The sequence below is a fragment of the Sebastes fasciatus genome, chromosome 3 (genome assembly GCF_043250625.1).
Source record: "Sebastes fasciatus isolate fSebFas1 chromosome 3, fSebFas1.pri, whole genome shotgun sequence".
In the NCBI taxonomy this organism is placed as follows: domain Eukaryota; kingdom Metazoa; phylum Chordata; class Actinopteri; order Perciformes; family Sebastidae; genus Sebastes; species Sebastes fasciatus.
Genome location: NC_133797.1, coordinates 18,107,693 through 18,121,591, shown reverse-complemented (window position 1 = coordinate 18,121,591; position 13,899 = coordinate 18,107,693). Strand labels below are relative to the sequence as shown.

Genomic DNA, 13,899 nt, shown 5'->3' with positions numbered 1-13,899 from the left:
TCATCATATATTACTTTAAGTAAAAGTAAAGGTGTCTGTGTAAAATTTTGAATTTAAAAGCCTCTATAGGCTCTAGTTCTATAATAAATACATATTTTGATATATTGCTTTGAGGTGTAGGACAGATATCAGGGCACTATTAGGGCAAATTTGAATTTAATCCAAGTAATAGGTGAAAAAAAAAAAAGAATCCTCCCCTGATCTGAAACCATGCATGTTTCGGTTGAGCTGAGTCAACCTATAAATAAAGTGCTGCTCTCCCTCTTCCTGCATCCTGTTTTTGAAAGGCCTCAAAGTTCAGGAAACCCCACAAAACTGTCTTCACAGCTGTTATAATCTCAATGTGTATGTGTGGTATTTAGTTGTCATATATGTGTATTTGCTCCCAATCTCTCATATCACTTTCCTACAGCAATTTAATGATAGTATACAGTATATAATGATATATATATAATGATAGGCTACTTAGGAATAACATTAGCATCCTTATAAAAGTATAGGTCAATAATGTTGTTACAGTTCCCAGAATTGATGTGTGTTATACAAGGCTGTTTCGGGCCCTAGGGCCCCCGAAAGGCCCCCGGCCAGGATGCCTATGTGGCAATAACTGTGTGGTAATTTGATGATTTACATTAGTTTGGTAAAATGCACCACTAAAGTTCAACTGAAATGGTAAAACCCCTTAAAGCAGCAGTGGGTAGAATTGGAGCAAATATTATTTTTAAAAAAAGTTATTTTTATAAAACAGTCAATATATCCTGACAGAAGGACATGAGTCAGGTAATCTGAAAAAAAATCATGTTCCTCTGTGTCCTCCGGTTCTCCTAATGGCATTTGCGAGATTTCACAGACCAAAGAAAAACAACCAATCAGAGCTGGACTGGAGCCTGCTGTCTTTGAGCAGCTGTCAGTCACTCACAAACTCTGATCAAACGGTCAAACTAGGCAGCGCTGATCAAATATGAGTCAATATTCTGTTACTGTAATGCCTATTTCTCACCTCAAATGTCTTCTGCCTTCTGCAGGTTTAAGTGGCTCTTGCATTTTACTAAATCTTTAGGCCCTATATCACGCTACTTTGGAAACGTTAGGATCGGCACTAGAATTTCAAACAAAGTTATGTGGGTTTGAGTATTTGGCTGCTCAGCATAAAGAATGACTGTACCTGCCAGTGAGTTTTGGACAAATTTGTGTTAAATTTCCTCAAACTAACGGACATAAAGCAAACTTAGTGCAGTGTTTTATTCCAACAAAGTTAGTTTCTGTGACTCTGGGCAAAATGTGTTGGGGAAATACTGTATGTGTATGTAGAGGGGTTCAATAGGGGCCCAAGGTTAGCAGGTTAATCTAGCCGTAATGTTATTCAAAAGACTTAATGGAAACAAAGCAGAGGAAACGTTTATATTGTGTGATTTGCATCAACAGCCATGTTTATAGACTTACAGTAGCTCACAACTCCGTAATATAAGGTGAGTGACATTACCTGTGGAAAGAGTGGGCAGACCTTTGATTACTGTAGGCTACTAAACCAGTGGTTCTCAAAGTGGAGTCCTAGGACCCCCCAGGGGTCCTTGAGGTGGTTCCAAAGGGTCCCCCCAGCAAAAAGGGGAATAATTTATTTTCACTATAAATCCATCCATAAGTAACACAATGACTGTTTTGGTCATGGGTTTAATACACTTGCTGTAATAAAACATCTAAAACCAAAAATCCTCACAAACGTGGGACACTTCACAAAATCTTATTAAAGTGGGGTCTGTGGTCTAATCTGTGTCAATTTAGGGGAGAACCACTGTAATAAAAAAAATAAAAATAATAATAATAATAATAATAATAAAAGAAATAATTAATTAAAATAAACAATCAACTCATGTTTGGGAACAAGATAAATAGGTCTATAGATATGATGCTGTGCAATAATTAAATAATTATCTGACGGACAGTGTGCAATAATCTGGCAAAACTTTCATTTCATCAATATACATATTGTATTTTTATATTTTTTATTGTATTATCTTTTATATTTTTTATATTTATATTGCGCTATCTCTTTTTTATTGTATTATCTTTTCATTCGCACCTATGGGATTGTCACAATCTAATTTCGTTTTACTACACAATGACAATGAAAGGCTTGAATCTTGAATCTTTGAGGAGTTCGCAGCCTAACCGATCAAGTCAAGATTAATGTTGTAATAAAAAAAAAGTGGAAAACCTGAGTTTGTTGTTAATGAATTAACTAATTCATTCATTTTGTTTTCTAAATTTTTGTATAACTTATTTCCTCACGTGCCTCTGCCTCCTGCGCGTTCACGTCGCGCGGTGGCCAATCGGTGACGCGCTCGCTGTATTTAGCGTTCGTGCGGCAGCGCGACAGAAGGAGAAGAAGAAGGAGAAGAAGAGGACTGCTGCTGCTGCTGCTGCTGCGTTGCGTTCAGCTTTACTGTCAAACTATCGTCTTTCTGCTTCAGTACACGGACGGGCATCGAAGCTGGGAGAGCAAACAGACTGTCTAGTCTCCATTTGGATCGACTACAACCAGGATTTCTCCTCAAAAACAGCCACGCAGACCTCGACACCGACGGGATCACACCTGCAGCCCCGCAGCAGCAGCATGCACAACAAAGACTGATCCAGACCTGCACACCCAGCCAGGCTGCAGATACGAAACACCAAAGACACCTATCTGTATACTGAAGAGCCTGTGTGCTGCACACAAGAGGCTGCTGCTGCAAGAGTGCACGAAATTAGGTGTTTGACTTGCACATTTGCAGGCCGATCCGATCCGATCCTGGTTGGTCTAATTATAGCAACACTTGCAGGCGCGTCTTTTCGTTTCACGCTCGGACATCCAGCAGTAGAGAGGATATCTGAAGGGTCGAGGAGAGGAGGAGGATATCAGGCCTATACATCTATCTGCTGGTCGGACCAGTTTCATGGTCCTCTGTGTTTAAATGTTCCCTTAGAATAAAACCAGGAGCATTATGTGGGTCAGTCCTGAAGATGTGTTACTGGCGGGAGCATTATGGATCACCGAGAGAGCAAATCCATATTTCATCCTCCAGAAACGGAAGGGCCACGGGGATGGAGGCGGGGGGCTGGCGGGTGAGTCTTATTATAATAAGCCTTATATACTGTATTGGATCAATGGCACACAAAAATACATGTTTCATTTAAAGGGGACATGTCGTGCTCATTTTCAGGTTCATACTTGTATTTTGTGTTTCTACTAGAACATGTTTACATTTAATGTTCAAAAAATATATTATTTTTCTCATACTGTCTGTCTGAATATACCTGTATTCATGCTCTGTCTGAAACGCTCCGTTTTAGCGCATTTCAAAGGAATGGCAACAGAATTGCCTTGCTAGGAAACAGCTTGGGTCCATGTTTACATCCTGTCAGCTGATGTGATTAACATACACTGCAACAGGAAATAAACTGGGACACATTTAGTATGTTTACGTTTAAAACTGTGACATTTTCTAAATATTGTAGATTTGTGACATCACAAATGGACAGAAATCCTGACGGCTTGTTTCAAACGCACAGTTTCTGAATACGGGCTATGTGTATTTCTCCATTGATTGAGCGTTTTGATACTTTCACAGTATCAGTATTTATATATCACTTAAACCTGCTTTATAATATAAAAGACATGGAAATCTCACTTTTTACAATATGGGACCTTTTAAATACCAGAGGTTGAGATGATGAGATGTGACAGGTTGAGTGACAGGATGGACACATGGACACACTGTTAAGAATTTCCCAGTAATCTAACAGTAAAGAACTGGCAGCAGGGTTGCCTTTATGTTACTGTCAAATTAACATTATTAAACTGTCGCTGAAATTTACAGCTTTGTACTGTTAATGAAAAATACAGTTTGAACTGGTTGTTTTTTTATTAATTTCACAGTATTTTACAGTTAATTTACTGTTTAAAGATACATTATATAGCTGTTTTTCACCTTTCTTTTACATTATCTTACTGATTTGTTTTAATGCACTATTTAGGTTGTATTTTTTACATACATTTTTAATAAACATTATTTTTGCCTAGATGAATAGTCTTAGCAGGTTACAGACAGGAATAGTCACACTAAATACAATTAAAGGCACTTGTTAGGAAAAAGGCTATAATAGACTTTTTGACACTTCCCAAAAATGTCTGTCTATAGCTGCTACAAGCACAGAATGCAAACCATAACAACATGTGAGTGAAGAACAGAGCTAATTCACTGATTTTACAATCATGTACATTGTACAAGCCTCACATGTGCAGATCAGGTCCCAGAATTAAAACAATACTGCATGAAACTGTTACTGATGATCCTTTAGACAGTTGATCAGCAGTAAAGTGATGTTTTTTAAGAATGCATTATAGTTCAGTTAAAAAACGGCCTATGAGCATAATTTAACAAGTTTTCTTTTGTATTAACAGTAAAGCACTGTTTTTAGCAATAACAGGTTAATACTGTTGAAATCCTGCTGTAAATTAACAGCAATTGTTTACAGTGCAGGATAATGTGAGGTGGTTGATCACATGACAATCTGTGCTGTCACAGCAGGTGGCTTTTCACCTGGATGTGAAGAGTTAAATGCTCCTAATTCAGGAGGTTTCAAAGTCTGAGACTGTGGGCCTCACCTCAGACAAAGCTTGGAAAAGGCACCTCCTCGGGAATCTTAGTTTATTTGCTTATAGTTTCCCTCAAATCCTGGATGCCCATGGGATCATGATGATGTTATTTGATCCCATAGAGATTCAACAATTGAGCCAATAAAACCTAATATTGTTGTTTACATAATTTTAGGCTACACCAAATACATAGAACATGTCCGTCCTATAGCCATTTATTAGTTTCTGACTCTGGGAAAACAATAAAATCCCCCCAAACTACTGCAAACAACTCTGAACTATAACCACATCACACACATTGAGGCTGTTCTATGTGATCTCCTTTTGGGAACTGATGTATTATGTTTTCACCCCTGAAACTGATCATGATTATGTTATTTGATGCCATAGACACTCAACAATTGAGCCAATTAAACCTAATATTGTTGTTTGACATAACTTTAGGCTACACCAAATTTTATTTTTTTATTTTTATTCAACCTTTATTTAACCAGGTAGTACTCATTGAGATTAAGAATCTCTTTTGCAAGAGAGACCTGCCCAAGACAGCAGCATTTAAACATACATTAAAGTTTCAGACGCCACAACATAAAACATTAATGCAAAATAAATACATAGCATGATATCATACAAAACACATTAAAATCAAGTGTTTGAAGCCAACGTTAAAGTGAAAATATTCAGAAACACAGACAGCTCCCGATTGACTCTGCTTCTAGGTCTTTCATTAATGTTTTAAATTCATCAAAAGTAATCAGAATTCCCAGTTTCAACTTAAAATACATAGAACATGTCCGTCCTATAGGCATTTATTAGTTTCTGACTCTGGGAAAACAATAAAATCCCCCCAAACTACTGCACCTCTGAACTATAACCACATCACACACATTTAGGCTATATTCTATGTGATCTCCTTTTGAGAACTAATGTATTATGTTTTCACCCCTGAAACTGTCTGGACCTCCCACCTTGAAAAAACCTGCTCTAATTGATTTATTCACACTATTTTCAACCTGCTTTGAGGAAGGATAAACCTTCGACCAAGTACGCTGACATCAATGGCCAAAGTCCAGCACAACTATTCTCTGATCATATAATTACTCCCGACATTATTGTTATACTATCTTGTAAAAAAATGGCGGGCTATTCCTACCTGCAACAAATGAGATTACAACAATGCAAACGATAGTAGTTGCCATTCTTGTGCAGCTGCTAATAGCTGTGGAGGCTCAATAACAGAGAATCTATCTGAGACACGGTCTGTTTGCTTGTTTGTGCTGAATCATTGCCCTTCCTCCTTCTCTTATTATTCCTCCTCCTCCTGTCTCTTGCTTATACTATCCAAAATGGGTCAAGCACCAGCAGGAGCATGAGGAAAAGGCGGAGGAAGAGGAGGGTCAGGTTGTGGAACTGACTGGTTGAGGTTCACAGTTTAACAGCCTGCTGTCCTGTTTTTCTCTCTGAATTTTGTAATGTGGTTCGTTCTTTGACCTGAATTCAGCTGGTTACAACAGTTTTCAAGTTTTACAGATGAAATACTGTTCAACATCTTTGAGGAATTAAACGAGCCAATTAAACATATTTTGGAACGTGAATTAATAGATTAGATTGATTTTGACATATATCTGATACAGCCATAGGAAGGATAACTTGGGCTGCACAAATTAGCTGCACACAAATATTAGATGACCCCATATTTTCTGTGTGGTAATTTTTTTTAAACAAAAATATAATTAAGGAGTATGCTTAATATAAGATTAGCATCAGTTTAAATAATGAAGGTAATAATGCTACATTTTGACACTGGACCTCAAGATCAGGTAATAAAGCAGACAAACAAATTTACTAGGGCTGCAACCAACGATTATTTTCTCGATTAATTGATTAGTTGTTTGTTCATAAAGTGTCAGAAAATGGTGAAAAATGTCGATCAGTTTCCCGAAGCCCAAGATGACGTCCTCAAATGTCTTGTTTCGTCCACAACTCAAAGATATTCAGTTTACTGTCATAGAGGAGTAAAGAAACCAAAAAATATTCACATTTAAGAAGCAGGAATCAGAGAATTTAGACTTTGTTTCCTTAAAAAAAAAATGACTCGTATCAATTATTCCATTATCAAAATAGTTGGCAATTAATTTTAAAAGTCAAACAAATTGATTAATTGTTGCAGCTCAAAAATTTACAATTAATTAAATGATCCCAAACCAATTGCCGCACAGTGAACCTGGGGCTTTTGGCTTTACTTTAACATGATGTATATGTAGTGAAATATCACAATTTATATCAATCTAAATTAGCATTATTTATTTGTTTTTGATTCAAAGCTGAAGTGAAGCCGACGCCTCTATCACTGAATGATCCGTGTTGATCAGCTCAGTTTCTGTTCCCCGCTGAGAGTTTCTCACTCTGTGTCACTTTAACACCAGAAACTATGATAACAGTAAAATCTGCCATTGAGGACCAGTCTGACTCAGGAGTGGGCAATGTAGACTAAAACTTCTATCGTATTAATCTACTTTCATGTAATGATATCGATATATATTGTGATATACTATTGTGGCTCCCAACCTTTTTCTGCTTGTGACTCCATAATAATAAGTAGTGGTACTAATAAGAGAAGTGAGCAGTGCATTCAAAGAGTGAGTTTCCCTTCTTTTGGAGTCCCAACGAGGTAAAACTCTGAAGTATTACACAAGAAAAGAGAAAAGATAAGAGAAAAATCCCCAAACAAATGTCATTTTGAGCAGCCAAATTTAGTATTTCATTTTTTTAATTATTATTTCTCACCCCTGTAACCTCTTAGACTTTGTGACCCCTTGTTGAGGTCCTGACCCCCAGGTTGGGAACCACTGAACCTTTTTATGGCTAAAATAACCAGATGGGAATGTCTGTTTTTAGTTAATCCAGTTAATGAGATCTATTAAAAATTAAGTTATTTCGTTAAATTGAGGCAAAAGTCTTTTAAATCCAGTAAAGCAATTGTGGCCAGATACACCCAGAGATAGTAAAGAGATAACATCCGGGGTATAAACAGTGTGGTAAATTCTTATCTAGAGGTATATATACTGTCATATTTATCAACCGTAGTCTGACTAATAAAGGCTTAAAGGAAACATTGAGGGTTTTAGGTTTCAGACTTGACACATTTGACCCTCTTTGCTATTAATAATACAAAACAAGACCTGCAGACTCCTTTTCTCCGTCTCTGGTGAGTTCTTGCTTTGGAAACACAAAGTGTGCTAAGTGGTGCTAGGGGATGATGTCATCGTTATGTAAATGTCGAGCTTGGTGACTCGTACTGTGTGCCAGTTGGCACTCGGCGCCCAGTGACACTGGCACTTCTTCCAGGGAGAGGGGAAACCAATCAGCTGCATCAGGACGAAGCATTTTACTGAGCCGCGCACAGATCTGCATGTTCAACGTAACGGGGCTCGAGCTCTGATGTCGGAGCTGGCAGATGGCCAGCGAGGTTTGGTGAAAAAAGGCAAATGTGTGTTTGCTTTGCTCCACCAAACCGCTGCTCTCTGATTATTAGACATAATTCACTGCACATTGTGGAACTTCGGTACAGTAGCTGCATGAGACAGTCAGACAGGGAGGAAAAGAAACCATTCACTGTTACTTTAACTAGTTTACTGTACCAGTTTTGGCTCTCTTCCAGATAATCCAGCCACCTAACCATCCATTCATGAAATGAAATCGCACACTTAAGGATCCTCCTTACCCCGGGAATAGAGCAACATTTAACAATGTACGAAACGTGCAACAGAAGTAATCCTGGCCGGTCATACTGTAAGCCACAGAACAGCACATTGGCCATTGTAAATAAATAGGAAATTTTCCAACGATGTAAATCACCAAATCACACTTCAGGATCTTCTCTTATGAAATATTAAATTCGGAGTGAAAAAAGACTGATTTATTAAAAACGGCGTATGCAAAAGTAGCTGACTAGGTTGCTGCAGAAGTGAAGACGATATCGGCCGATTAATCGGCTATCGGATTTTTCCTGCTCCAAACTATCGTTATTATATCGGCCTTTAAAAATCCACTATCGGTTGACTTCTCCAACTACACATCAGTTTTATGTTAACTCCAGTTCACCTCTTTTATCTGAATAAAACTTATCAAGGATTCATCTTTTTGGAACCCTCAAATACAAATCTATTTGTAGTTTTCCTTAATACTCAAAAGCTTGTAGGATCATTACTGATGTTCGTACCAGTTAAGAATATCATCCATTCAGAGATCAGTACTGTAACGCAGCTGTGTGCCGGCAAAGGTAGTTAAGAGGAAGTTTGCAAGCTAGCAAACATGAATGTAAATAATGCAAGTTTCAAACTTCTGAGAAAAATCATCTTTGCAGATGTTTTGAGGAAGGAAATGCATTAAACACAGTTCTCACACCAGGATACACACAAGAATGTGAACATACTGTAACTTGGTTTGTTTTAAAAGACACATACAAATACACTTTCACTTAACAAAGCTGTAAGTAGGTCTACAGTATGGAAGTAGCTGCTCAGTGTCATGTTTAATGTAATTTGCATGACAGTTTAAACCCGATAAGCTACCAGCTTTTAACAGTCACTTACAGTCTTATCTAATAACAGAGTTTGCATGCAGTGTTTTGTAGGACAGTGCAGAGCTGGAGGGACATTTGAAAGGACGTCTCACATCTGAGTGTCCTTTGTTGTCTATATGTGGCCATGATCATTACTAGTCAGTATGTTCAGAGAGGAAGCAAAAAGAATAAGACAAAACAAAACCTGTAGTCATTCGACTGTAAATAACCTCAGAATCAGGTGATCTTGTCAGTTGTTATGCAACCTCACAATTTAGCGTAAAATTACACAATAATTTGAGTCATTGTACAACACGATATTTCACAATCTAGCTGCTAATTACTGTATGTTTGAGTGAAAGTGTGTCATATCAAACAGATACTGATCCTGTTCTTTTATAGGACGCACAGTTACTTTCAACTTTATGACTTTCGTTAAAGGTGCAGTGTGTAGGATTTGGCAGCATCTAGTGGTGTAGTTGCAGATATCTGGTGTCTATGTAGATATGAAGGACTCAAAATCAATAGACTGTATATAAGAAGTGGACGTAGCTATTGTGACATCACACATCGGTTTGTGGACTGGCATTTTGAAGCCTTGAGTTTGGCATTTTGGCCGTCGTCATCTTGGTTTTTTTGCAACCAGAAGTGAAACGAGAGGGTGGAGCTAAGTACGACCGAACGCTGAATAAGACATTTTCAGATGATCAAAAAGGTTATAATGAACTTTCATGAACTGAAAACACACTGTGAAAAGGTTAAAGTTGTAAGAGGGAAACACGGACCACACCCAGACCGGACAACGCCGTGGTAGCGACCTGTCATGGTAGCCACGCCCTAAAGCATACCCTGCTTTATGGTCTATTTGACTCTAAATGGGACCATAATTTACTAAATGAACATCATGCTGTATTGAAGAAGACTTGAAACTAGAGATTGAGACCATAAACTCGTGTTTACAATAAATCAAGTGAGAAGTAGGGTCATTTTCTCATAGATTTCTATACAATCTGACTTCTTTTTGCAACCAGAGGAGTCGCCCCCTGCTGGCTATTAGAAAGAATGCAGGTTTTAAACACCTCCGCATTGGCTTCATTTCTCAGACCCGGAGGTAGCCTACTGATGAAAACAGAAACGTTTCTTAGTATCAGGAGATTATACACTAATGAAAACATAGTTATGAATATTATATTCCATTTCTGCTAATAGATCCTCGGAATGTTACACTCTTCTTTTAATGTCAATAGATGTAGAAATTGTTCCGTAAAATACACATTAAGTGGAGGCAATGAGACTTGCATGTTGTGATGATGATGATGATGATGATTCAGGCTTGTCTCAGGTTTCTGTTAACTGAAACGGTATTGATTTTAAGACTGAGGGATATTATGTTCCTTTGTGTGCTCAATGCAAAAAAAGGAACAGGCATTTCTTTTGGCAGAAAGAGGATATAAACTGTAGAAAAGCCCCTTTTTCCTCATGTTGTTGGTTTGGTCTCCTGCTCTTTCACTGAGTGAGACCACTAATGTTTCAGAGAAGGTGATTCGTTTCGCTTTAACAATAGGGAGCTCTGATTGTGTGTCTGAGAGGCACAACGCATCACATGATTTTATAGCTTGTTCTGTTCGGTGTTTTTCTACCCCCCAGAAATAACAGACGGAACATGTAACCATTAAAACTGTGTTGTCTTTGTTTTGTAGGTTGTGCACCCACTCATTCAGCGTGTGGAAGGAAATTATCTCTGTAAAAGCAGAGGTGTGAGTTGGAACAAGTAGTCACATGGACTTTTTGGTGTGATGAGAGGCATGTGATGTGTTCCGGGACTGCCGTTTGTAAAATAAACAACAACTCGTGTTCAATTCACACTGGATTGGTCTGTTTGGGGTTTCACTTGTATCGGTCTGACTGGAGGAGGAACAAGGTGTATGTCAAGTGGTCTCACACCTTCAGTGGTCTCCTTTCTTGTTCGTGAACCCCCAAACTTCCTGTGTTAAACCTCAACTCGCACGTCTTAGGCTGAACCATTCATTGCTGTGTCCAAATTAGCTGCCTTTCATGAATTTTTAACTACGAGACTTCAAGATAGAGCAGCAGATACTCTCATTCGCTGCATCACTTTGGTATTTACTTTAAACTATTTTGAGAGGAAAAGTTATAACAGGGCACACTAAATGCCTGAGTCTGAGGTGTGAGCAATTGTCAAATGTTTCAGTTATGACTGTTTTTAAACCTTGTGATTTTCTTTTGTCAAAGAGGAAGTTGTCTTCACGCTCACTACTGTTGTTTGTTCCTCACAAAGGGACTAAACCGAAGTGTCAGGCTGAATTATCTCATTAGTTTCAGTATGAATAGCCTCCACTTTAGCTGATTGACCTCTTACAAATACAAGTGAATAGTTTATTTGTGTATAGTGTGTATAGTAGTTCTCATGGCAGGGCTCTGACACATGACAGTCACCATCTAACTGTCAGTTTTAGAGACGTCATGGCCTAGCAGCTATTTATTGAGGCCTTTCATTGTTGTTTTTCTTGAGTGGTGAGAGGGACTGATGAGGAGGAATATAAAGAGGCAAAATATATGATATTATATGAAAAAGACATGTGGAGGAAGGCAGAGAAGAAAGGACATGAGAACAGAGGGCAAACAAAAGGAGTGAATGATTGTAACTGTAGTCCGAGGTCTTTAAATAACGGCGGGTCAGTGAGTCTAAACCACATAGATGTGCTTCTTTTATTATTTCTGAATTTTTTTCCTCTGAAAATAAGAAAACATTTCAGCTTCACTCGCTTGTCTCCTCTCTCTCTGTCCCCTTCCTCCCCCTCATCCTCTCTCTCTCTCTGTGTGACTCATTCTGTGTTTGCCCTGATGAGCTGCAGAAACAAAAATAACCTGTCTCTCATGGCAGTTCAACGTATACTTACTCTGAGCTAAGGAGAATATTCACAGCTACTAACGGCTCAGAAAATGGTATTGTAGGTTTCTAAATTTCAATTCATTGTGGCACCACTTTCTAATTAGGAACTTATATAAAAGGTTTTTAAGTTGTAACTGCTCTCAGATCAGTTATAAGCCATTATTAAGAACAGCTTTTGGGGTTTCCAGGTTGTTAAACTGTTTTTGGCTGTGAAGTCATTAGTAAAGGGTCAAAGGTTTCTCATCTCATGATAAGCCAGCAGCAGCAAAAGCTAGTAAATCAGAAATGATTAAAAATGTCATAAATAGATAAAGGGTTCTTACAGCAGCCTATCAAGTCTGCAGTTGTCACTTTTAATAAGTTGTTAAATGTGTCCTGTGAAGTTTTCTTGTTTACATTAAGTGTTTCTCAACAAAAAGTGCGAATCCGCATAAAACATTTACAAAGTATATGTTGTTAAATGTATTGTGAACCTGCATTGTTTCCATTCATCGCTGTGTCATTGACGTACTTAAACATTTTAGAATAACAGGAAATGGTGTGATACGTGCAATGTTAGACGGCCATCAAACTGCAACTTTGAACGTCACTTCAATTCACAATTTATAAAAGAATTTCCAGGGTCGTGTCTAAAAAGGTAACCGACAAGTTGGGAAACTCTCGCAAGAGCCTAAGGTTAGGCATTGTTCTCGAAGAGTTAAGGTTAGGCATTTACCTCAAATAGTTAAGGTTAGGCATTGACCTCAAATAGTTAAGGTTAGGCATTGACCTTGAAAAGTTAAAGTTAGGCAATGATCTCGAATGGTTATGGTTAGGTATTGATCTTAAATAGTTAAGGTTAGGCATTGATCCTAACTAGTTAAGGTTAGGCATTGACCTCGAATGGTTAAGGTTAGGATAGGTCGTCGGGGAGCGAATCTCGCAAGAGTTTTTGCAAGTTTTGCTTGACATCAGTATGTACTATAGATTTGCGCCACGTGTTTTCTGTGCGGAGGAACACTTGCATCTGTTAACCTTTAGATGCATCATGGCTCTTCATTATTTAATTCCATTAGCCCATTCATCCTTTTCTCCTGTGACTTTTATCTTTTATCACCTTCTCAGCCTCTCAGTTAGTTCCACACCACTAGTTATCTGCCTTCATTTATCACCTGGCTTCAGATAACAAAATCACATTTAGTTATCAAACCCCAGAGTCAAAGATATGCAGATGTAACATGCTGAACAAGTCGTTCAAGCCACAGGATGTTTATCAAATCTTAAACCACAAGACCTCAAGGGATTCCCCTTTACTTATTCCCCTTGGCTTATGCATAACAACATGCTCTGAAAGTATCTATGCATTTTGTTTTATTTGTTAGGCTTCTCACATGGTCATTTATAGTCGTTAAATGTCTGTAAAGGCTTTTGTTTCACAGCTGAACATATTTCTAGGTTAACTCGCGCCATGGGGTATTTTTTAGCGTGTGAGGTTTTTACGGTTTCTGGACCAACACAATAAATTCTTTATTAAGCCTAATCTGAAATCTGAAGTGTTTTGTATAAAGTATTTGGTTCTCGGTCTTTAATAACAGTATTTTGGTTTCTTGCAGGTTTGCTGGTTGGGACCCTGGATGTCGTCTTGGACTCCAGTGCTCGGATGGCCCCATATAGGATCCTCTACCAGACTCCTGACTCTTTAGTTTATTGGATCATTGCTCATGGTATGTGTGTGCACTTTAACTCTTGGCTCAAAAGACTGTGAGGAAATGCACATACAGTACATGGCAGAATTCAGTTTAT

The 13,899-nt window shown here is 38.2% G+C and overlaps 1 protein-coding gene across 1 annotated transcript in view; it reads left to right on the top strand.

Moving 5' to 3' along the window:
- The first annotated feature begins 2,365 nt into the window (after positions 1–2,365).
- The window catches only part of tbc1d9 (TBC1 domain family, member 9 (with GRAM domain)), a 31,231-nt gene continuing 19,697 nt past the window's right edge, over positions 2,366–13,899 (top strand). Inside the window, exons 1-2 of the mRNA XM_074629327.1 lie at positions 2,366–3,105; positions 13,710–13,820. Coding sequence (XP_074485428.1) covers positions 2,985–3,105; positions 13,710–13,820 — 232 coding nt within the window. The 5' untranslated portion in view covers positions 2,366–2,984. The remainder of the gene's footprint in view (positions 3,106–13,709; positions 13,821–13,899) is intronic.